The sequence below is a fragment of the Tenebrio molitor genome, chromosome 5 (assembly GCF_963966145.1).
Source record: "Tenebrio molitor chromosome 5, icTenMoli1.1, whole genome shotgun sequence".
Lineage (NCBI taxonomy): Eukaryota > Metazoa > Arthropoda > Insecta > Coleoptera > Tenebrionidae > Tenebrio > Tenebrio molitor.
This window is the reverse complement of record NC_091050.1, coordinates 11,153,205-11,179,076: the sequence shown is the minus strand read 5'-3', so window position 1 is coordinate 11,179,076 and position 25,872 is coordinate 11,153,205. Positions and strand designations below refer to the sequence as shown.

Genomic DNA, 25,872 nt, shown 5'->3' with positions numbered 1-25,872 from the left:
ACGATTATCAGCGTCGCCCGTTTCGAGGAACGCACCCGGAGAGCCAGTTGTCAAAGTTAAATGGGCGGTCGTCCGCTGGGCGCGCTAGTGCGCCCGAGTCAGCTGTCATCGCAACTGTCAGTTGTGCAAAGTGAGCGGTGCAGAGCAGAATGGCTTCGTCACGCAAGAAGCAAGACGAGAAAAACTTGAAAACGTTACGCGAATTGGGCGCTCTGCCCCAGAACAAGTACTGTTTCGACTGCAACCAGCGCGGACCCACGTACGTCGACATGACAATCGGCTCGTTCGTGTGCACCAAGTGCTCCGGAATGCTGTAAGTACCGTTGATTGACAGTGAGTTTGACAGGTGATTCTTGGTGTTTATCATGTCCTTTTGTTCGGCGGCGCCCATAACCGTTGGCCGCTTGCCATGCCGCTCTTCTCCGGTCTTTGTTCACTTCGCGGCGGAGGCGCCAGACGAGGCCTATCTCGTGCCCTCTGACCGACCATTTTTGTTTGTGGCCGCGCTACTGCGGAGTTGTTTTCGGGGCCCGAAGGGCCTGGCGTTCCTTTCCAGCAGGTCCCGGTCCCCTTCGGGGACGCCCATTCCGCGACGTGCTCGTAATTGGATTAGGTAAAACACGTTTTACCGTTTGTACTTTTTGCGCTTCCTCCGGTCGTCATACTTGCGTGGTTCTCTTCTTCCGAAGCGTTTAGCTCCGGCTGAAAGGAATTCACTGGATTGTTTGTGCAACTGCGAATTTGTTTTCCTTAACAATCTGTCTGTGTAAATATAAATAGCACATGTTTCCCAATTAACATATTTTACAAACAGTCGTTGTTTTATTTCAAAATTGTGTTTGTTTTGTTGCGGTCGTGCTCCGGGAAAGGGCGCAAGGACACCTCTTTGTGCAATTTGAAGTTGCGTCGCTCCTCACGAACAACTGTTACACGGTGCGAATAATGGACGATTTTTTCCAGAAATGTATGCACGCCGTGTTCAACTTTCATTGTGACTCACGTTGAGAATCGATTAGTCAACCTTCTCAAAGTTTAGCACATTTTAAAACCGACGAGGAATTCAAAACACCAGAAACAATGCACCGATTGTCAGCTTGCACCGGTGCTGCTGCGAAAATTCGTAGCCGCAACATCAGATAAGTTTTGTCGCTTCCGCTTCGACCCAAATGTTTCACTTTAATTGTCGAACTGGTGAAAATTTCGCATAATTGATTCCTTCGACAGGAGACTGATTCGAAGAGTGCAAGTGTGACACTCTTAACGATGCCAATTTCCTTTTGAACTCCAATTTTGAATGTGCAAACCTAGTGCGAGTCGCCAGTACAAATTAATACTTCAACGGAGAAAGTTGCGGCATATGTTTTTGGACAGTAACACATTAACACAGAAGCCACTTAGGGTCATAAAGTTCAGAGATCCTCGTGGTAAACAGAATGTAAATTCGTGCAGGTTCCTCTAAGTGTTTGCTTTTCAAATCCATTTTGGTGAGTTTTGGGATCAATTTTAATTACTCGATGTCTAGCAGCACGTCCTTGTTAATGTAGTTGATAATTATTTGGGAGTAGGACGAACTTACAAGGGGAGGATTAGTGTGACCTACAAATTTCCTTTGTCGTCTTAATTAAATGTTTGAGCAGTAGAATTATTTCAAATTAATTAAACCGAGCAACACCGACACAACAAACTAGTTTCTTCCTTGTGTAATGTTGAATTAAGTCGGCTTACTTGCCCCAAAAGTAATCAGTGAAATTCCAAAACCCCCCCGAGTGTGTCAGTGAACCAATAAGAATTGCCACGGTGCGAGCGCCTACGTTTAGTTGGAAGAAACTTCCTCGAACGAACTGCAACTTCCAGTTCCGCATCGAAAAATGCGAAAAGTGTTACTTTTCAGGTAATAAGTTGGAATTACCATAAATTATCGAGTGGTACGCATGCACGTTGACCGACTTTGCTAATTCGTTTTATGCGAAGCTATCAGGTTTAGCAGTGCGGAAAACGGCAATGCAACTTGTTGCACAGATAAGAACGTTTTTGTTTGAAAATAATGGAAACAAAAGGATGTGTGGAAATTGCGAGGTCGAGATGAAATTGTATCGTAAAGCGAGAAGAACAAACAATTTTCGACGCGTTTGTTTGTACAAGATGAAAATCTCGTATCGATTGAGTGAGTCATTTAATGAGGCGGTCCAGAAATAAACGTCTTGCATTGAATGTCAATATTGTGATGTGAGAATCTTGCGGCTTCGGCGTTTGTGGAGGCGGTTCAAGATTTTGTTGGAAATGTTTTTTTTTCTAATCAGATAATTGCTCGCGGTTTGTCATCATTTACAATTGTAAATAAGGAAATTAAGCAGAATTGTAGGTAATTGTGCAATACATTATGGTGATATTTGGAATCTGGGATTTTGGTGGTTCCCCGAAGAGTTGTAAAGATAAGATGACGTAAGATGACAACGAAGCGATACAGAGATTTACTAGAATTTCAATTAATGAATCACTTTGTTGTCAATAACTTTTTGAAACACATTATGATAATAGAGAATTCTTTTAAAGAGTCTGAATCGTTGTGATATCGGACATGTATACTAACTACACTTTAGATAAATTAGAATCAACAAAATTTATAAAAAAAATTAGATAGTAAAGTGTGCGTAAATTGCGTCGAATGTTTCTTATAAATTTAAGAAATACATTTGAATTATTATGTAATAAATGACCTAGGTATGTATTATGTTTCTCTAATTTGGAAATTTGTATAAAACTAATGATGGCTAACTGTATGCAGTATACAAAGTAATAAATCTTTTTTTTTGACATTTTGAGAATTTTTTCGAGACCCTTCATATTAGAAAAATTTTGCGTCTTGTCTTGATGGGCAGGCAGAGTAAGCTTGATGAATTTTTAAAGAAAACTACCCTCTTGGAAATTCAATTAAGTCAATGAGTTCAATAGATTATTGGGAAAATAACTACGGGATGCGACAAGTTTTACTTCCACCCCCAAAGTCACGTATTCTAATTAATTAAACAGAATTAACCGTAATTTCTACACAAAATTGTATTTTTTCTTCGACACTGTCAGAATTTGAGAATTTTCTCCTGTGAAACGAAACGTCAAGCTAATTTTAAAGATTTTAAGCGATTTGGAGCCGTATTCAACTCATTCGTGTGTAAATTGGGCTCTTTATGGCATGAGTAGGCGCGAGTGAAACGAGCGTTTTAAAAGTCCACTTTACACACACACGAACTCGTTAAATAATATACTATTATGTAATCACAAAGCGGATTATATGTTTTTTCAATTTTTCTTTGATGCATAATATGGTGGCGGCTGTTTCTTTTTTCTCGGTTTTTTCTGGTAGAATCATTTAATTTATCTATTGAATTTTGTCCAAGGTGAATCGTCATCTAGTGGGATATTTCATTCAGCCATTACAAGAATTGAATCAGTTTGTTACATAATTGCGTTTTTGTGTTGCAAGACAAACAATCCAATGATTTATGACAAAATTGTATAATTCATCAACAAAGAGACCATCTGTCTTCTTGGAGCCTCTAATTTCCAGCCCGATTCCAAGTTACCACTACCTGCTCCTGACAAATCCCATTTTCCGCTAATTTGGTTTAGTTTGTTGAATTAGAAGTCGCAATTTTGGAAGTAAAACTTGCCGCTCCCATACATTAACAGATGAAATTTGCCGGATCACTTGGTGTTCACCACAACAACGCTTGATTGTTTCCCAGACAAAGGACACCTTTTTCCAAAGCGGACGCACGTTTCGACAGCAAAACTTCATCATCAGAGCAACGATCACAGAATTACGCATATTTTCCAGAAAAGAATCAAAACATTGTTATGATAATCAGAGATTAAAACTTTTTTTTGAAGAAGTGTGCCAAACTGGTCTAACAAATGTGAAAGAAAAACTGATTGAAATATATGCCGAGGGAAGGCAGAAAGTTGACTTTTTCGCACGGGTGGACCGGTTTGCTTGAAAAGAAAGCAAGAACTCCCTTTGCTTACACGTGAAGCTCTAAAAATTTGCTCCTGTTTGCGATATAATTAGCATTTTCCATTTACAAGCAACCAAGTTTTCTAACCTAAGTTGTTCAAGGAAAAAATCTGACATACGTTGACATACGTACGGCCAGAGTACGGCGGTACACATAACCTCACCTCCGAACTCCGCCGGCTGAGTTAATTCAAGCAAGCAGAACAGCTTACTTGGCAGGGGTGAGGGACGAAGTAAGATACTAACCAATACTAAGATACTGAGATGGTAAAAGGAACGTGCCATTAAGTTAGTATCTTAAGTTAAACTCAGAATTAACTTAGTATTCTGCCAAAAGGAAAGCAGCAAATACTTATGTGAAGTAAGTTATTCTTCTGTCCGCAATCTCGAGAGTGATCTCTTTGTGTGTGGAGCCTAGATTTGATAAGTTGGTTGTCCCCTCCTTAACTGAAATTATTCTTTACTGTTTGCTTATTAAATGTGTGATTTCAATAAAATTGTTATTTTGAAAATCCATAGGGATTCTACAGCAACTCCCAAGGGAAACGCTGGTAAAAAATATATATACATATACAGTAAAAATAAAGTTTTCTCTCTTTTTGGTAAGTCGTCTTTTTAGCCACCATCCTGTGAAATTACTTTTAAATACGTAGCCTCACTTTGATCACCATTCCATTGTTGTAAAAACACAAAACTACAAAAACTCTCGTTGGTTGGTTCTAAAAAGAATTTTTTTGTGCAAAAGAAGTACAGTTGGTTCCAAAAAATCGAGTACGTCAAATTTTTTATAGTTTAATACATCCTCGTCAATTTTGAGGTTACCGAAACAAGCAAAATGTCGAAACTTTTCATTTCTTACGTCATTTCTTGTGACAGATCACCTATTTGAAAAAGCATGCCATTAAAAGACAGAAAAGCCTGATTTACATGTGTTACAAATAGAAAAATTCAGTGCTCTTGATTTTTATGATGTACTCGATTTTTTTGCAACCGTCGTAATTCAAACCTCTGGATAGAGAGCGTTTGACGTGTATGGTTTGACAACTGACGGAAGCTACGCCGTACGTCGACGGAAACAAAAGCAACCACCAGGCCACTTGAGTACAATTTTTTTGAACACTATAAATGCAGTTGCAGACATTTTTGGGGCGTTGAAATTCAACCCCTAACAATTTAATTTTTTAACCAAGCCGGTGTGAAATATGAATTGAGGACGGCGTTCCCATTAATGAAATTTACATTTAAATAGAAATTATAAAATCGAGATAAAGAAAATTACAATAAGAAATTGCGAGTATAATGTGTGGAAAAGTGTTGGTTCTTTCCCCAAAGTAAGTGATCGAGGGTGGAAAAAAACCTATAAAATTAAGCTTGTTTCAGTGTTTATTTGCAGTTTATTAAAATTGTGTCGTTTTTGTTGCATGATTAACGAGACAACTTATGTAATTCCCCCATTTGAGCGGTGTAACCGATCAAGCCCAGAAAATATGTTTTGTTTTTATTTTGATAATAAAAATAGTCGTGGACGTTTTAAATGAAACGTGGGGCACTTTGTTTTTATTATCTTTTTAGACGTTCATTCTTCCATTCATTTATCTTGCGGCTTTTATTGCGATGCTGGACGAAACAGGGCGTTTATTATTATGGATGGCATTATTTTCATCGGTTTATTATTTTTCCGACCTTCGGGACCCACCCGTAAAAAAGTAATTTTCCCGATGCCACGTGTTGAAAGGGTGCCAAGTTCTGTTTTGTTTTCGTCGTTAATCTTCCCGGACGCCTATTTCGCACTCCAGAAAAAAACGTATTAATATTAATGGCATCGTTGAACATCAACAATCAATCGGTCGTTATTTTCGGAATCGACGACGGTACATATTAATATTAACGATAAAATTTGGAGTAGGTCAATATTGTTGTTTTAATACGTGTGCGATAAACTCGCCTGTAAAAAGTCCATCGATTCGGCGATGGCCCCCACGTCGGTGAAAAATCGCCAAACTTGGCGTTGCTCGGCGGGACCGCTGTCGGTTTCAGGTGCGGGACGTTCCGTCCGGACGAACCTCTCTCGCTGATTCACGTCGACAATCAACGAGACAAAGAGACAAATCAGGCCAAAGCATTGAAACGTGCGACATAATTCGACTCTCCTTGTAATTCACTTGATCGCAACGTACATTTTTAAATTGTCGCATCAAGAGCCGGGCAATTGTCGACGCTCCCTGCGGATGTCGCCGGTCTTGTCTACCTGTCGGGGGATTCGCCCTCGCTCAGGTGGTCACGCCGACGTTGCCCAACGAAAGCGATACGAAAAGTGCAACGAACTGCAACGGGAACGGTCGGGTTGTCTTTCGTGACTCACCTTTCCGTCGACGACCAAAAGGATTGATCGATGCGGTCGAATGACACGTGGGGATCTACGCGACGGTGGCTTTTTCTCCCGTGGGAGGTGCGACACGAGGCGAAAGTGGCGTTTGGGGGTTCGGAGCCGGAGGGAAGTGCCCCAGTGGCTGTTTCCGGAGTGTAATAATCACTGTGGACACATCCTGTCGGTAAAATCTTGTGTTGGTTCTGATTTTTTGATTTTTCCGATTCATCGTACTTCCGCCTCTGCGTATTTCCTCTGTTTACAAAATTGTACAGTTAGTTCTGGAAATCTTGGTGATATTTTTGTTTAAAACACATTTTATTATTTGTAAAAAAAATAGGTTTCTTATGTGAGGAAATAATAAATCATAATTTAAAAATGAGATACTACATATTTGACAATCTGGGTTTCTTCCATTACAACATATTTCCGTTCGCGGTTTTTATCTTTTTTAAAGAGAATCGTAAAATGTATGTATCGGGTGTTCACTTAAATTTATCTTCAAAGTTGGCGTTGAAGAGTCGATTGTGAACGCACCACTCGTCAGTCTGCAAAGTAAAAATACAAGCAACGTAAAAAGTGAGGTTAGATTTAACCAGCTGATCCGTGATCGTAATCCGTGGTGCGTTCACAATCGACTCTCAACGCCAACTTTGACGAGAAATTTAAATGAACACCCGATATAGGACTTGTGTCTACTTTTGAATCCTTTTTTTTTAAATGTAATTTTCGATTTTTTAATGCGATTGTACAAATTGATCCAAAATGATTGTGGTATCGTAGTAGGTTTTGACAATTTGAGTGTTTTGAATTTTGACGCATACGTGAAAAGTGATGCCAACTAACAAGAACCGTCTAAATGACAGGTATAAGAGAGGTTAGGTTTATCAACCAAACAATATTAACTAATATCTGTTCACGTCGGAATGAATATAGTGGTGTAAATGACCTGACCTGTTACTATGACAACTCATATGAAAGTTAATGCCAAATTTAAACCAATTACCTACAACTTCTTAGAATAATAAAATGTTTTGACTGGTTTTCGTTGGATAAACCCGAGGTATCATTTCACTTTCATGCGAATTTTTGAATATTGACAACAGGCAAAGAATGACAGAAATGATATTTGACACTTGCCAGCGACTTGGAGGTTATGTTTGACGTAGTGTAGTGCGGTATCTTATCATCGAAAGGTGGCTACGTTTTTTTCCCATCCAAGCACTAGGATACCACAATAATTTTGAAACATTGTGTTTTTGGTTCCTTTTTGACGAAAATTATTTAGAAAAGCACCAAAGATTGTATAGATTTTTTTCTTAAAAAAAAGAAACGCAATAATAGAGATTCCTCTTGTTTTGTAAACTCATTTATTTGAATATTTTATAAATTCGTTTTTCGTCCTTGTCAACGTACCCTCCTCATACCCAGGAAGTCAGATTTTGACTGGGGTCATCGATTACTTCATCTAGTTCAAGTCAATAAAGTGTTTATCGTCGCCGATAAAAAGCCAAGTTTGACACTCTTAAACCTATGACTCAACTTGAACACTTAACACTTCATCAAGAAGTGAAAATCGTTGCGTCTCTTCGGTGGCTTCATCCGAGACAAGTTTCTGTAATAACCAGATGACATCTCGGCATGAGGCCTCTCCGTTAATCAAAACTGGTCAAAGCGATTTCCCACAACTTTCGTTGGAACAAATGCGGTCTATCCATACAGGTACTGTTGCAGAATTCCGACTTCCTCAAAGAGCGACCGCGTTGTCACGCCAGGAAGAGCGACCTCCTGGTGGAGGAAACGCAAAGTGCGGACGTTTTGCATCATCTGTTATTTCACCACGAAGGACGCGCAAACATGTGTCCATAATAAAATTCAATGCTGCGTACGGGTTGACATTTTTAATAATTTATAAATCGTCTTCACGCCATTAAACACGACCCGGAGCTGGCGTGCTCACCTTGAGGACAAAAGATCGATATGTTCTAAATTTGCCCAAATTGTTTCCGCTTGCGGTTCGAAAATAAAGTGCAAAAACTAACACGCAAGACGTGTGTGCATTTGTAATAATCAATTATTTCGTCGTAGTTAATCGCAATCGCACGCTCGGTACGGGGAAGTAATAAAAGCCGCCGACTAATGAATGAAATTATAATAATTGCGAACGTGTGAGACGGACTTTAGCCGTGAAGCTTGCTAAAAAATCTCGTCAGGAATGCGGAGTCGTTAGGGTTGAAGTGTGAAATGTGCAGGAATTAGGTTGAAGGCTTCCGATCAGGAAGAGCTTTCGTATGATGCAACAACCTGAGTTGTGCAATTTTTTAATAAAATCCATATCGAATATTAGGAATGGCGATGATCTAATCTGCTAAATCACGTAATTGATGAGGTTTTATTATGTGAAAGAGTTGGCCACGTGGTACTAATAATGTTAAGCTTTTTTCAATTATTTGGAAAGACCAGTAATTAATTATCTATCTAATTGATCAAAAATGAATGTCAAAGATATCATTCTAAAAGCTTTCACCGTCCTTGAATCATTGTTGTGTCTGCAATTACATAATTAAAAAAAAGAGATAGTGTCAGGAGTCTATTTAAATTTCCCGTCAAAGTTGGCGTGAACGCACCACGGATTACGGATCAGCTGTTTAAATCTAACCTCACTTTTTGTGTTTTTACTGTGCAGACTGACGAGTGGTGCGTTCACGATCTACTCTTCAGTGCCAACTTTGACGGGAAATTTAAATGAACACCCGATATAATTTAAATTTTTAGTAAACAATAATTTCAATTAAGTACTTAATAAATTTGTTTATCCAAGGCGCAACACCTCACACAGGAAATACTCTACAGAAAGTACTAAAAAGAAAGGATCAAAGAAAGTCCTTATTACTAGTTTGGTTAGACTTTCTAAATATCGTATTTTTTGATTGAATTTTTGTTGTTTATTTAGTCTAAATTTATTTTATATTTAAAAGTTAGTGCTCTAAACCAGAGAAACGTAATTTTGCAAATTTAGCCACGCCTTGTCACAATACATAATTATAAAAAATATATTACCATAGTTTTTATTTTTTTTTTTAATATACCATTAATAAATATATTTCTTCACGGCTATTAAAGAATGAATACATATTCAATGAAGGAATGATATCAATCCACGCCCCGTGTTAGAATATAGGTACTGAAATCCACAGCCGTCGGCCAATCACATCCCTCGTATTTTCATTCTACAACGGCAGATCGCCAATCGGATGACTTTGTAAAACAAGGCACAATTTTAATTGTCAAATATCAAAAATCAAATTAAATGCAATTTTAGAATTATTTTTTCTTGGTATAGTCGTGGAGAAAGTATAGTCTTCAACTCGCGTATAATGGCTATTATTCAAGAGGATGAAAATTGCAACACGAACCGTAGGTGAGTGGTGGAATCATCAAATGTAGTATGTATTTATTTCGGTGGTATTCTCGGTTTGGAATAATAGTAAATTTTGAAAATAATTCAAGATGTCAAATGGATAATGGCTTTGGTTTGTGTTTTTTGATAACAATAATAATTAATAAACATTTTTAAATGATTTTTTTTTGTTTTCCTATTTTTCGAAGCTTCAATAAAATCATTGACTAACCGTAGACGTTTCGTTTTTTATTTTTCTTCCTGTTTATCTTCTTTATTGCTGTCCAACTTATTTATCAATGTATTTAGATTTTCATTTATTACGACACATTTATGACTTCGGCAATTGATAAAAAGTCTTATTTATAAATGAATTAATTTTATCTTACAACATGATCTAAATCGATTCTTTTATATTTTGTACTCCAATCTAAAGTCTAAACTCTTAAAAAAAATTAGCTGTTGCAGAGTGAGTTTACAGAGTCAAATCACCTATGCATATTTTTTCATTTAGAGAGCGTACTTGGCAAGCTAAAACTGATAATAAATATTTATTAATTTTTATCTTCTTAACTGAATCTTCATTTCTGTGAAACAATACGCACAATTTTTTTATCAGAAGTTGTCAAATGAATCACCACAACGTATAGAAAGCAAGGAATGGTCTTCATTTGTTTTACGTTTTTATTTTATTTTTTCGACGAAAACACGTCAGATTACTTTGAAAATTAATTTTAAGTAATTAATCATTAAATACTAATAAGGTTCATCGTTCAATTCATACCAGAAAACAGATACCACGAAGAACCCTTTTTAATTCAAAAAGTAAATAATCACTGGGGCTCAGATCTGGCGAACATGGGGGTTACTCCAATATTCTGGACTCCGTTGTGACAAATCTTTCAAGATCTTCAGTGCTCTTATCGAATACCCAATAACCCATCGAGCAAATTTCATAAATCATAAATGTTATATCGGGTGTTCTGGGTGTTCATTTAAATTTCTCCTCGAAGTTGGCGTTGAAGTGTCGATTGAGAACGCACCACAAATTACAGATCACGGATCACCTGTTTAAAACTAACCTCACTTTTTGTGTTGTTTGTGTTTTTACTGAGTAAACGGGCAGGTGGTGCGTTCACAATCGAGTCTTCAACGCCAACTTGCCAGAGACGAACGAACCAGCTTCGTATATTTTTCCAGTGCTTTTTTGAGCAATCTCAAACAAGTGGAATTGCCTCATAAAGCAGGAGCTTACCGAGTTCGTCTTCACTTTCTTGCAGAACGTCTTACCCTCTCGGGAACACTTCGACCGTAATTCCAGCGAAGTTAAAGCAACTCATCTCCCCCGAGGCTCGTGCTAATTGGTCAACAAGCCGGATTTACTTAGCTGATTGTTGTTTCAGTGTTTAGCCAAGATAAGAAACGTTTTCTCGAACGCTCCCTCATTAATTTCCCGATTGGTCCCCGCCCGGATGCCTTTCAGTGATGACGTCGCTCCGGTATCGTTAACCCTGAGGGTTGGAATTCCTTCGTCGCCATCAACCCTCCCCCAGAACTTCTCTCACTTGATAAAATGTGATTTGCAAGTTTGGCAACCTGTGTTTTATTGTGCACTTGGAAAAATGCTGAATTGTGCTTGCGGGAACTCGGGACTAACCCATCCATCGCATAATTATTATCGTTAATTTGTTTGTCGGCAGCGACGCACATGTTTCGACAGAAACCGTAAATTGTATGTGTACAAAATAAATTGCATATTTCGTTCGGGTCGCAATTAGCGACGAGATGGAACATCCTTCGCCGTCCCCGCAGAGTCGGAAATGTGGGCGCGCAAATGACGATATTTTATCGAAGCAATCGACGTAATTTATCGGTTTTTGAGGCGCTCGTTCGCCAGAAAAATGACCTAGTTGGAGATAAACCCGTTGGAGTTAGCCGCCCACGAGCGTAATTGGCCGCAGGAAAAGCGACGAATGTTTTCGTCGGACGGGCGGAAGTCGTGTGCTGCAGGAGTCGTGCCGCCGCGGTGGCGGTTACGTAATTCAAATTTGATGGAACAGGTCGGCAGCGTTCACGATCAATGCTACGGTGCGGATTCAGGTGCTAACACGGCGGACAAGAGGCCGGTTTCGCGACCTTGGCGAGCTGCAGGAAGCGGTCAATGTCAGAGCGTAGATTGCGGCCTGCTTGGAGGCGCTGTCTTATCAGGAGACGTATCCCCGGTGGTTCCTGTCGGCGATAAGACGGGTGATTTATGCGGCTCGCCATCCGCACCAGTGGGAGGCCTTCGTAATTGTCTTCCATTAATACAGAAGCAACTCCTAGAAGCTACACCACCTTTTGAAATAAAACATGAAAACAGTGTCTGAACTAGTCGCTTCTGCTGTGTCAAAACTCGGTGACATTTTAATTTGATTAAAAGTTCTCAGCGTTGCTTGACAGGAACACAACATAACCTCAATTTTTGGAATAACAGGAAATTCGGATACGTATTGATTACAGACACACGTCCGTTTACTTAATCTTTGTGATTTGTGTTTTGGTTCAGATTTGCAGGTTTGCCAACTAATTGTGGAATAAAATCACGTCATCGGGTTAAATTATTACATAGTTGATTTGCAAGTCAAATGGCAGAGAAAAAAAAAACAAATAGCTTTGTTATTCTCTAATCAAATATGTACCTGTTCAATAGCTAGCTTCAAGTACGCGTTGATTATTTGATAATTATTGAATGATTTTTGGAAAATGGTGATTAAAATCAAATTTGAGCGAGATTTGACTGGTTGGTGAGATTGTTGTGTTGTGATTTATGGACGTTTGTAGGTTTTCGAGAGCAAATAAATTATTGTGAAGATCAAACAGGAAAATCTGCTTCGAACAACGAATTAACTGACAAAAAGATTTATAAAATATTTTCGGTCGTTTAGCAAATATGTACATACATCTAGAATCTAGATGAAACGTAGTCATAAATAATTAGTTAATAATAGAGTTCATTAGAGTCCACTAGAAAAAAAGTAAAGTTGGCAGCATTAGCTTTTGGTTCTTTTTGCTTTACATGATTGGCAGCTTTGATGTAGTTACATCATTTACTTGCTTTAATTAGACGTAGTTACATTTTATATAGAAATACATCTAATTTTATGCTTTCAAATCATTTCATTTGACGTTTCTGATATTTAACACACTTTGACAGCGTTCAACTTCAATTACATTTTCCCCCAAAAGACCAGACAGTCTTGTAAAATTTACACCAGGAAGTGATCGGAGAGTAATGACCCCGAGTATATTTATTTTTGCAAACTTGCAGTTCTGAAGCCTTTGCGGTTAATAAAATCCTGTAGTATTTCTCTGGTTAAAAACATTTTTGCTTCTAGTTCTTTTATGCTTCACTTGATGCTTTTATCATTTTGAACCGTAAATCGAGATAAACGTATGTATTTTTTTTAAAGCTGTTAAAAAAGGGTTGAGAATTTATTTTTGATTCGACGCTAATTAATTATTTTTGGTGAACGTCTTTTTTTTCGCTGAGATCAATTAATTCGTACTTAAATAATATTGAAAACATTTAAACAATCATCAAGAATTCTTAAAATGATGTGCTAATTTTTTTTAAGTTTATTCAAGTTGAACAATTTGTACTTATTTTCCGACCAAAGTTCAGTGTATCATAACAAAGAACAACCAATTAACATTGCAAATGACTCATGTACACTACCTTTTGCAAAAATATGGGATGTTCAAAGAAATCGTGTTAGAATAACTTCCAGTTAAAAATGATAATTGTTCTATTTTCAATGACACTTTCAGTCTCGAAACGCATAAACTTATAAAGAGCGTTAAAAATTATTTGGTCAGGTCACCTAGTACTCACTCGCTTTTGTTTCTGTTAACGTTTGGCATAGTTTCATCAGCTGTCAAACCATAAATCATAGACGTCATACGTCATTCATTCAGCAAACACACAATAGTGTGAATTATTTATGTTGCAACAAATGTGCTTTTTAGAACTGATCAACGAGAGTTTTTTCCATTTTCTATAAAATCACATAAAATAATAATCAAAGTGAGGTTATGAATCTGAAGGAAATGTCAAATCACGCCGGTTAAATAGTCGACTTAGTAACATATTTCTTGCTCATATGTATTTTTTCTGTGCATTTTCAAAAGATATTCTGTAGATATTATCCACTTTCTACCATATTTCTACAATTTCATCCCACAATAATTGAATTGAATTTAAGTTTGGAGTTTAAAGCGGCCACTTCCCACTTCATTTCACGTTCTTGCTTCTGAACAGCTTTTACCCAACTTCGCGGTGATTTATTTAGCTACGTGACAGTGAAATTTTTACCACTATATCTCAACCCATGCAGTATCACTTTTTTCTGAACAAAATTTCTAAAATCCTCAATTCACATTGTTCCATCTATTTCAAACGAACGCAGACCCACCACTTTGTCTCACCACGAAAGTGACGCAATCACACAAAAAAAATTGATATTCAAAAGTTAATTCTTTAAGTGTCAAGTGCAAACATAATTGAAAAATTCAACAATTAGCGTAGTACCACTCAGGCTTAGTCATAGAAGTACAGGTATAATCGTTGTCCAAGCATTGATCACTAATATCCCACGTGTTTTCAATCGGGTTCAAATCAGGAGACTGTGAAGGCCAACGCATAACATCTATTTTATATTCTTCGGAAAAAAGTTGCAACGAATCTTTTGGATCGTCGTACTGATCAAACTAACTATTGAGTCGTTGCAAGTACCAAATTATCTGCAGCTTTCCACATTCACCGCCCATTTTTCCCAGTTTGACCAAAATATAATGGAGCCATTCGTACACTTTTTCTTCTACTTGATCACGTCTAAAAAGAAAGCAGTACTTTTTTTAACAGGGTGGCGGCCAAATAATCCATTCTCGATTAATCTTCTTAGGAACGTTCTCCCGCGGTTCAAAAACTCTCATAATTCCCAAAGAAGTTTTGATAATACACAAATTCGCCGAACTAATCTCTGTCAAACCACTTTGCTTGCTGATGCGCAAACTTATTGCAAGCGATGTTGTTTTTGTCCCACACGTTCTTAAGCTGTCATCAAACTTCTTCGATTATTATTGCTCTGGCACGATTCATCATAATCAATTTTATATTGACGAGCAATTGGCATTTTGCCATCTTTTTGTTGTGTTAAGAATTCATAAAACGTGCCTTGTTTTTCAACGATAAGGAAAACTAAACGTGCGGCACAGCAACGAGTCAACTGATAATAACATATTTTCTACTAGGTTGGTACGATAGACAAGAACAAAATACCATTTCTGTCATTTTCTCCGCAATGTACATTCTTCAACAAAGGGACTTTCAACGACACTGTGTATATTCCGATATGCAATAGCTCGTGACAAGTATTTTTTTTTCATTTGTCCTGGAGGTGTTTCCTCAGTTTTTGTACTCCAGTAAAAGTACTCGTACCTAATTAAAATCAGGAAGCTTTGGGTGGTTAGGTCAAGGATAAATAATACGTAGACGCAATATTGTATTTTTTGGCTGTTTATTAAAAAAGTTGTAGATGCACAGACGAGATAAATATTATCTTGCATCTCCTGCTACTAATATTTACAAATTGATTGTGATTTCGAAATATGTACATGACATGCTGTGGATAAGTTTGCGCCGCCACCGCTTCCGAGAGGTTATTGTAATCCGTAATTATGAAGCGACCTCGAAAATTTAAATTCGTTTCTTTACTATCGCCGAGATAAATAACGATCGTGGATTTATTGGAACCGCGCCAGATACCGATCCCTTGAACTGTCGGTTCGAAAATAATTCCGCGTAGAGAGAGAGATTCATCTGTGTATTTTTTTTGGCGGCGTCCTTCCACGATAAAGGTACGACGCGCCGCCTTATCGCCGTTTGAACTTTGGCATTTTGTTTGCGAGACGAAGCGAATAAAGAAACGTTGTTGTTGTTGCAGGCGCGGTCTGACGCCGCCCCACCGCGTCAAGTCGATCTCGATGGCGACGTTCACCGCCGACGAGATCGAGCTGCTGAAGAGCCGCGGCAACGACTACTGCAAGAGCGTCTGGCTGGGGCTGTACGACGGAGCGGCGCCCGCCGCCGACTGCCGGGACGAGCAGACGGTCAAGGACCTGATGGTGGACAAGTACGAGCGGAAGAGGTACTACCTGGACCCGGCCCAAGCGCTCAAGAACGGCTACGCGAAGGCGGTGCTTCCGGAGGCGGCGAAGGTGAAGCCGCTCAGCTCGCTCCTCTCCGACCCCAAGCCGATCAAGCTGAACGGAAACGCGACGGAGTTCAACAGGAAGAGGCCGGAGGTTGGCAAGAGTGCGGCGACGACGACGACGTTCGCCGTCAACTTCGACAACGCGGACATTTTCACTTCCAACAACAACAACAATAACAACACGACGACGACGACGCAGCAACAACAAGAGTCTTTCGCTAATTTCGACGACAATCCAGTTTTCACCACGAGTACGAACAATTCAAGTGAGTATCTAAGGGTCCAGGAGAGGTTGCTTGATAAATGTGGCGGGTTTGGGCATCCAAGTCGCAACTGTCGGGTCCGCGATCGAGGTTCACAGGCACACATCAAAGGAATTCGGTCAGAAAGAGGCGTAGGACGCGGTTTCACTTTTTCAGATTAGCAAGTGTTGTTCGCAGATTAGAAACATTTAAATGGGACGACGGTAAAGTATTCGCACGGATTCAGGCCGTGAAAATAAATAATGACAATTGATGTGACTCAGCCGCGGTCGTAGAATCGAGTGTCGTATTCGGTGTGGGAGATAATATGGCAAAGAAAAAAAAATTAGAGTTGTCAATGTTGCAAGTGGGCAATTTGTGACACTTGTTGTTTTTGGCGCTGGAAGGTTGAAACGTTTCCGGCGGAACTGTGATTTACTGGAGGAAATTAAAAAAAAACTTCTTCAGTTTTTTCTTGAATTTATTTCCCTCAGTTTTTCGAAGCGATATTTTGTAAAAGATCAAAGCATCATCCCTTCTGAATTCCAAAAATTTGTGTTCTCGATCTTTTGGAATTTTTCACTTTCGCTTTTACGAGTATGAGTCATAATGAACGATCGTGAGAATTTTTTATTTAATATCCGTTTCAAAAGAACAAAAAATCGGTGTCATTTTTGGCATCCACCTCGCACTGATATGGTTTCATCATGGCATGTTCGTCTGGAGTTTTTTTTTTAATTGGTTTCAATTCCCTAGTTTTAGAGGCTTCTTTCTCCAAAATATTCTCCTTGTTCTGGGTAACAAGTCGTTTTTCAGGATTTTCCTTCAGTGGCGCCAAAGGGAAAATATATTCAGTTCGTTCTTTCAAAAGGGTAGTAAATCCAGACGCTCCCCTTTTATTACTGTAATCACAGTTTAGTTCTAAGCTTTACACATTATCAAAGTTTTCTTCCTTTGTATGTTTAGTCGATAATACGAGAGCCATTTGAAAAGTTCCGATCCAATAATACTGTTAAAGGCTGTTTTTTTGTTTTTAAAATAACCGATCTTCAACACACTTTGTCCAACGGAACTGCAGTGCCTTTATCCGGGCAAAGAAGCCTGATTTGTCAACATATTGAAAATAACGATTAATTGTATCGGGCGTTCAATTAAATTTCTCCTCAAAGTTGGCGTTGAAAAGTCGATTGTGAACGCACCACACGTCAGTCTGCAGAGTAAACTCATAAACAAAACAACAAGTCAGGTTAGATTTAAACATCTGATTCGTGGTAGATTCACAATCGACTCTTCAACGCCAACTTTATGGAGAAATTTAAATGAACACCCGATATTAATAAGGGTGCACTTTTACCCAACCTACGTTTCAAGCCAATTCAAAAAAATATTGCACGGTGTTCACTCTTATGTTATTCATCCCAAAAAGTACACTGGTCTGGCTTTATTTAAAAAGCTGCATAAATCAGTTGATGACCTGTCAAACTAACATAAGACATGGTTTAAACAGCACTGACATCTCTGTGCCAGGTCGCGAACTTTTTAATTGACCCTCGTATTTGTATACCTTCGTTTTTTTTTTAATTGTTGGAAATTGTTTTGTTAATTGAATGACAGCTCAATTTTACTTTCAAACATATCCAAAATGTTCCGTATTTATGCTTGTTTGCTCCAGAACATCTCGAAAAGGATTTCATTCAAATTTTTACCTGAATTTAGTGAAAGATTAACAAACAACCAACGTTTTCTAAGTGTTAATGAGCGTAAAGTTGGCATAAAATTTGTTAAAAATTATGAATACCTTCAGAATAAATTACCGTGTAAGTGAAACTTAAAAAAAAATAGAATTGTTGAAATATCTTTTTTTGTTCGACACTGTCAGAATTTGAGAATTTTCTCCTATGTGAACGGATTTTGGTAAATGTCACAACTTGTCAAAACGAAACGTCAAGCTAGATTTAAAGGTTTTAAGCGATTTGGAGCCTTTAAGGGGCTCGTCGAACAAAAAAAGTTGTATTCAACTCGTTCGTGTATAAATTGAGCCTTTTTTGGCACTCGTGGGCCTTTAAAATGGCCCACTCGTGCCAAAAAAGACCCAATTTACACACAAACTCGTCAAATAAACTACTATTATCTACGATCATCAGATAAAAGCAACATTATTGATGTGAAAGCTCTATGTACGTTAAATTGTCATTTTATCCACCGACAAATTAAAAGAGAGCTCTTATTGGTTCCCGGCTATGGATAAAATTGACAGGATGTTTTATCCATCGGGATTTGGACCAATCAAAAATAAAAATATTGGGATTTCTATTTTTCCACCATTGTCATGTTGGCAATAGTTTGCAGTCACCGCAGTAACATAACCAAATATAAGAACGTAGCCATGGTAACAAAACGAACATTAAAATTTAAAAAATTGAAAATATTAAACTAAGAATTTGGTTTATTATTTTTTTTTTATATTTGATTGTAAATAAAGTATAGTATTATACTCGCAAGTAAAGGTTTTTATCCACTCAAATAATGATTACATGCACTCGCCTTCGGCTCGTGGATAAAAACCTTCTTTACTTGGTCATGTAATACTATTGAAACAGCCACTACGGTATTGCATCAACGTATTTTTTTTTCTTGTTATGTTGATACATACCGTATCAATGCAGTCAAAAACAACAATTTAAACAATTTCTTAGCAACAAACAACTTAAGTGATGAAGATAAACAATAAAAGTTGATGGTATTTTAAATGAGTCACATCGGAAAAGCCGTTACAGTCGTTTATCCTCTTCATTAGTTGTGAAATCGCTTCTTTATCGCATTAGTTAACATTTCAGGAAGCTAACTATCTAAAAAATGGAAAAATTTCCTTTTATTGAACATCTTGAAGTTTCTAATAACATTTGTATCAATTTTATACTTTGACCTGATTATTAACCGTTTAAATCGTTATAAAGGATATCCACTCAATGTCAAATATTCACATTTCATAAAAAAAGAAAGTAGAATAGAAATTGATGATTCTGTTATAAAATATAGTTTGATGGTTTTTGTGTGGGCGGTGAGAAAATAGTAGTTTATTTGACGAGTTCTTGTGTAAATTGGGGTTTTTTAGCACGAGTGGGCCAGTTTAAAACACAAGTGAAACGAGCGTTTTAAAGGCCCACTAGTGCCAAAAAACCCCAATTTACACACGAACGAGTTGAATACAACGTTTTTTTGTTCGACGAGCCCCTTAAAGGCTCCAAATCGCTTAAAATTTTTAAAATTAGCTTGACGTTTCGTTTTGACAATTGGTGACAAAAAATCATTTTTTACTCTTTTGCAAAAAATAATAAAAAGCAAATTGTGCTGGAGTACAACGAATTTTTTTTAATCTAATTCCATTCTGTCGATAGGTATTGGCATCGATTTATTTTTAACACGTCAACGTACATTTTTAAACCATCTTAAATGAAAGTCGACTTGACATTTATTTATCTAGAAAAAAAAAACAAAGATTGAATGATGTAGAACGGTCACGACTTTGTGACGAATTTGATGTGGAACACTCGGAACATCTTTTTTAACTGAGATTATTCTGTGAATGTGCCAAGGACATTCTTAAATAAAATGATTAATTTACTACTGGAAGCATATTTAAATTAACGAGTTTTAAACAACCAAATTTAGAAACATTATCTTCAGAAAATTTACATTATCCTCCGAGCCAACGATTTTTTATTGTAAAAATAATTTGTTTTGAAAAAGGGAGACAATTATTTTTGTCGAAGACTGCTTCAAGATTTCTCGGACTGCGAAATATAAAATAGTCTTGATTAAATAGAATAATAATGTTGTTTTGTCAGCTCATTTGACGTCATTTAAATTTCTTCATGAGATTCATTTGCAACTCCAAGAACGTAACATTTAGTAGAAAAGAAGAAAAACAATCGACGACAGAATTGATTCGGTTGGACAAACAAACGATATCTACATCCAACTCCATAAATACGAAAACAAACACAAAACAAAAATTCTCATGGACTTTCAGACAATCAATGTTTAATTTGTGCCCCAGAGAGCAATTAATACGTTTAAATATTCTAAACTCGAGCGCAAACATTTCAGAAGTTAGAAAGTCCGTTCTGCGTTTCACGTCGACTTTATTTGTTCTTTCCCGTTTATCACCGAAACAATTTATATTTTCCAGCGAGTAAATTTCTCCTAATTGAATTTCATCCGACGAGTACGTCGAGAGTACTCGTCGTCGGTGGTTGCTGAAACGAATTGGCGAAGCTTTCGTGACCCGATTACGTTCGACGGACGTCATTCGAGCTTGAATCTCGCCGTAATTGGAAATTGTTATGTCTTTCGGGGTGAACGACAACAGCCTTCGGGATGGCGTTAATTCGATTAAAAAATTAGTCTCGACGCCAGATTTCCGCGTGAAGGTCCCGCATTTGCCGAGATCAAGGAGTCAAGTCGGGTCTGTCCCGGAGCCGATTGATGTGTGGTCCGGTGTTGCCTGTTTCGCGTCGATGAATGCGGTACACTGCCAAATCCGTGCTTTCGATGTTTTTCCCGCAATGTCACTTGTGTGTTACATTGGAGTGCTTTTCCTTCCAGCGGATCAGTTCAGTATATTTGATTTGAAATTCACGAATTCCGGTCCAGTCTTAAACCAAGTGCCTCTCTTTCCCAAGTGCAATACAAATCGATGGAGTAAGTGTTAGTGTGACTCTCTGCATCTACAACATTTTTATTGCAGTTGGTTTAGTCAGTTTTTGTTTTGTTTCATTCCTAGTCGATGTCGTTCTTAGCGTAGTTCGCACCGTTGATTTTTTTTTATTTGTGTCGTGCTTTCGTCGCACAACATGTTTGGACGCGTCGCTGACGATGTTTGTTTGTTTAGGTATGCCGACGCCGACCGCGTTCGACAATTTTAATTTAGCACAATCAAACAACGTCAGTAAAGTACCTGCAGCGCCACCTGAAGACAAATACGCCGCGTTAAAAGATCTGGACAACGCTCTGAAGACCCAGAACGCCGTGGATTGGAACTCGTCGGGCTCCAACGGGTCCCTGTACAGTTCGCCCACGCCCACGGGGTCCATGTACAGTTCGCCCTCGCCCCAGAGCTCCATGTTCGGATCACCTAGTCAAGGTTGGTACCCCCTTCATCGTAAAACTGACACTTCTTCCGCTTTTTATCGTCACAATAAAATAAGGGACGGTCATGGAAAACAAAATCTCAAAAAACGTACGAATAAACTGTCATTTGTCAATTATTGTGACATTTGTTTGAAAAGTTTATTCAGAAACTGGTTTTTACTCAATTCGTGAGAGAATCCCGTTTTTTTGGAAATGGGAATGAAGAAATTGACGTATACCGTACACGACCTTGTTTGTCGGAGTTTCCGCAAACGTGACGTGTTTTGAGAAGTTTCGTTTTCCGCAGCCGGCCCTCATTAATTGTTTTTTTGTTGATCATGTTTTGACAGCTGTCAAAAATTTTGATCGTCTTTCAGGTCAATTCATGAACGCGTTCCAGAATCAGGAAAACGCGTTCTCGAACCCGTTTAACAGTAACGGGATGAATTGGGCAAGCAACGGGAACAACTTCGGGAACGCGCAGCCCTTCGCGAACCCCTTCCGCGAGCCGGCGAGGGTGAACGGATTCGCGCAGAACTTCCAGCCTAGTTTGTTTCCTGTGACCGCCAACGGTTCGACCTGGGGGGCTAACCCGTTCAAGGTAACTGTCCCACAGGGTGTTGTTCGTCGTTGTTATTGTTTTTTTTTTTTTCAGGTTGGTGCCACCGCCAACGTGAACTCCAATAATCCATTTTTATGAGTTGTACAGTCAAAAGACGTAATTTTAATCCACTATTAAGTTTCTCTCTTTCTCTCTCTCTACCTTCTCTCTAATGCCGACTGGACGCGTTCCATTATTTATATTAGTAGGAGAATCCAGATGTAGCGAAGTGTACGTAAATTATTTTTCTTTTAATAATCTAACAGATCCTATTTATTTATTTGCCTGTATCCTAAACACGTGTATCAAAGTCAAGCCAAAAATGCTTTTCGTCTTTTATATAAACCATGTAAACTAGGATAATGTAATGTTAAGCTTACGATTAAGTAGTAGTTAATACGCTTACAGAAAACAGACCGTTAGGTTGCCTTCAGTAATGAACAACCGAGATGAACAATAATTTGTGTATATTTATTTGACGTTGTGCGTTTACTTTTGGACATTTTGATCGGAAAGTGGCCTTGATAGGTTTACGAGACTGTCTTTTTTTTTTAAATGTATCATTTAATGATAAGTTACGTTCACGATTGACTTTTTTTTTGTAAAACTATTTCTTAACAATTGATTGACGATGTTCTGTGATAAAAGATGCTTCAATGCAAGCAAATCATCTTGTATTAGTGAAAATCAAAATTTTATAATTTGGTGTTTTCTTTTTTAAACAATTACATCTCGTGATGCCTCAATGAACGATGTGAAACAGACTCTCCGTCCCGGTATATAACATAGAATTTGTTAAGTCTAGCACAATTTATGCAATGTATATTGTTGTCAAAAGGTTGTGTAAATACTACATAAAGAAATAACACCAACAATTAAAATAGCGATTTTATTTCCATCACAGCTTGAGCCTTTTAATGTCCTCGACCTTGAAGTCTGACCTGCGAATCAACTCGTTACACGTGCATCTAAGAGGGCGCCACTGACAAGTGCGGTGGCGCCCTCTCTTCCGCGCTTACCTCAACCCCATCACAGTCCTGACTTCCGACGGCGTCAGTCTCCAAGTCAAAGCGCCGTCGTGGTCCCCCCAATAGTCGTAGAACTCCGAAACTTGTTCCAAATTCAACACCGTCGCGATCTGAGTCAGTCTAGCGAACTTGTCCCGGACTGACCACGATGTGGCTGCCGTGATGTAACCGGCCAATGAGCGCACCTCCTTGTCCAGTACCAAACCCCCCAACTAGAATGTCCGCTCGATTATAAATTTTTTACCTCTTTCGGTCCTTTTTACCCTGTTGAACGTCGACTTCATGATCACTTTCTCTAATCTTTGGGTGACTTCTGTAGTCAGCACCGAAACGAAAGCGTCGTAATTGGCGGTGGTCAGGACGTCCTTAAATAAAGACAAGAGCGTCTCGAGGTTCATGATTAGAGTTTGGACGAACGACTCGCCCGCCTCGTACGTCGACAATTCGTCCTAAACGATGAGCCACAATGAACGACCTTCATTAAGTGATATACGAGTTTTTAATACCTCCGTCAATTGATGGTTGTTGCTCGTGAAATTATCGACCCAAGGATTGATCCGCGGTTTGATTGCGCTGACGCGCAACTGTTGTATCCCGTGCTCTATGATCTCCTTGAGGTTGGTCGTCACCGAGGACAGACCCGACAGGCAACTCTCCAGCTTCCCCTTCTCGTTGCTGTTCATCGTGGGGAGCGCCTGTTCGATCTCCTTCAAGACGCTATCGCACAGAGCGTCCACGTACTCGGTGCTGCTGTCGGCGTTGTTCAACGCCACCAAGAACGCGGTCCTGGTCTGCTCCGTGTCGCTCGCCTGGAGCCGGCCCTGTTGGATCGAACTCTGGAGCACGTTGTACGCCTGGGTCAAGTCCAGGTATCCCGAGGGATAGCCTTGTCGCAGCCGGGCCCGCAGCACGTCGCAGAAGTCGTTCTCGAGGACTCTGCAGGCGTTGTTGATGATCGCGCAGATCCCGTCCAGGCTTCCGGTCGAGATGGAGCGCCTTCAATCAGATTCTCGCAACCCGTTCATTTATTTCTTGGTTTGTCGTTACCTGATGCACTTCTTCACGATGAAGAAAGTGTCGTCGACCATACTGGACGTCTGCTGCGAGGGCTCAATGCAGTCCATGCTCACAGCTTTCGCCACAGACTCTTCCATAAAGTACTGCTCCAGTCTCAAGTAGTGCAACAACAGTTCATGCTTTGAGTGCGTGAGGTCGCTGTTTTTGATTAGATTTTCAAGCGACTTCAACACTTTGCCCTTCTCGTCCTGATCTTGCACTCCAACTTCTAAATCTGACTGAAAGAAGGGATGAAAACGCGACACACTAAATAGTGCGATTTTTTACCACAACTTTCCGCTGAATGAATCTGATGTACAGCTCGGTCCGGAAGTGCATCAGAGTGATCTCGCCGATCAGTATGTCCAAATCTTTGGGGTCGGTTTTTTCCAGTTTGCCAAAACTGGAACTGGAACTCATCCGCGACAGTTCCGTGATCAGCTGGATTTTTTTATTTATTTGTCTCGCTCTGGTCCACTCTGTTAGAACGCGTTTCATTTGAATGTCGCATTCTTTTTGGAGGATATTTATGGCGCAGAGGAGTCTCCCCGGGCCGTAGTAAGTCTCAATAAGGGGTTGATGAGTGTCCACGACCCGAGCGAGACCCTCAAACAATAGGGTTAAAGTGTCCGCATATATTACACTGTAGCGTTTATCGGAAAGCGGTGTGGTGATGGCCGATTTCAAATTCTTTTCGGCCGTCGCTGCTACCTAATCAAACAGAAAATGTTGGATAAACCAATTATGATAAAATCGCATTTGGCAAGTGAGGAACCAGTTTCAGTGAGCGAGGAACGTTGTAGATGTGGATTGGGGATTTGTCGTTAAGTTGGCACTACCAGCAAAAGTAACTAAGCGCGCCTATAAGAGACCTTGAATTTGACAATCCACATATAAAACGATTTTATATAAATAGTTGCACTAAGCAAGAATAAACTGGTTTGACTGAACAAACCATCAAACTTACTTTTGTCCTGAGATAAGTACACAACTCCTTTATCCCTTCCTCATGCATCCCTAGCAAAGGAAATATCTTGAAAAATCTCTCCACAGAAACTAAATCTTCATTTTTAACAGCTTCATTAAACTTATGTTCTACTATAGCTTGTAGCTGACTTGCAGCATCCTGAAGTGTTCTGACAGACTTGAGCATCCCAGAAACATTTTCAACATCAGTTGCAGTTCTTTGCAATAAAGACTGATCAATTGAGAGGAATCTGTGCACATGAGCAGCCCCCTTCTCATAGTCTGATTCCAAAATGGCAGTTTGAACACCTTGTGAACATATTTCCAAGTCAATGAGGTCACTGACACGATGTTGACACTCACTGACGCGACTCTACAAACAATTTTTTTACCAAAATTTTGACAAGAAGTTTTACATACTCTAGCAGCATCTAATGATCTTATTTTGCCACTAATCTTCTCAGATGACTCAGAAATGTCATTGATAGTGCTCACTAGATCTTGAGCTTCATGCTTCACTACTTTTAATGTGGGTACTAGTTTCGCAAGTCCCTTGATTTTGGTGTCAAGAAATAGTTTTTGATTGAGCATGTTGTTCATATCTTGGAAGAGGGACTCCTGCAAATCTCACTTGTGCAAAATTTCGTCATTTAAACAATACCAACCTCACCTCTTCCTCTTTGAGCTTAAGCAACTCATTTTGAATGTCTGTTTGCATCGATTCAAATTTTAGTTTATCTAAAGACATTTTGTTCGATTAATTATCGAATTGTTTATATTTTGACATATTTAAATTACCACGTCAATTGTCA

At 38.9% G+C, this 25,872-nt stretch overlaps 2 protein-coding genes across 6 annotated transcripts; one reads left to right on the top strand and one right to left on the bottom strand.

The window, feature by feature from the left end:
* The first annotated feature begins 55 nt into the window (after nucleotides 1–55).
* drongo (Arf GTPase activating protein drongo) lies at nucleotides 56–22,891 on the top strand. 5 transcript variants are annotated; one of them, XM_069048111.1, is made up of 6 exons: nucleotides 56–313; nucleotides 15,765–16,300; nucleotides 20,885–20,980; nucleotides 21,171–21,422; nucleotides 21,760–22,010; nucleotides 22,065–22,891. In XM_069048111.1, exons 1-6 carry the CDS (start codon nucleotides 150–152, stop codon nucleotides 22,107–22,109), a joined length of 1,344 nt encoding a protein of 447 aa, XP_068904212.1. In that variant the 5' UTR covers nucleotides 56–149; the 3' UTR covers nucleotides 22,110–22,891. The 5 variants fall into 5 exon arrangements, with proteins under 5 accessions (XP_068904212.1, XP_068904213.1, XP_068904214.1 ...); XM_069048112.1 differs by having other exon boundaries at nucleotides 59–313; nucleotides 21,787–22,010; XM_069048115.1 differs by lacking the exon at nucleotides 56–313 and adding an exon at nucleotides 15,660–15,678.
* Cog4 (conserved oligomeric Golgi complex subunit 4) lies at nucleotides 22,885–25,872 on the bottom strand. The gene is made up of 9 exons (XM_069048103.1): nucleotides 25,731–25,872; nucleotides 25,481–25,678; nucleotides 25,062–25,433; nucleotides 24,383–24,805; nucleotides 24,086–24,333; nucleotides 23,545–24,034; nucleotides 23,302–23,487; nucleotides 23,030–23,250; nucleotides 22,885–22,951 (listed from the first exon to the last, which is right to left on the bottom strand). The coding sequence occupies exons 1-9, from the start codon at nucleotides 25,806–25,808 to the stop codon at nucleotides 22,909–22,911; spliced, it is 2,259 nt and encodes a 752-aa protein (XP_068904204.1). The 5' UTR covers nucleotides 25,809–25,872; the 3' UTR covers nucleotides 22,885–22,908.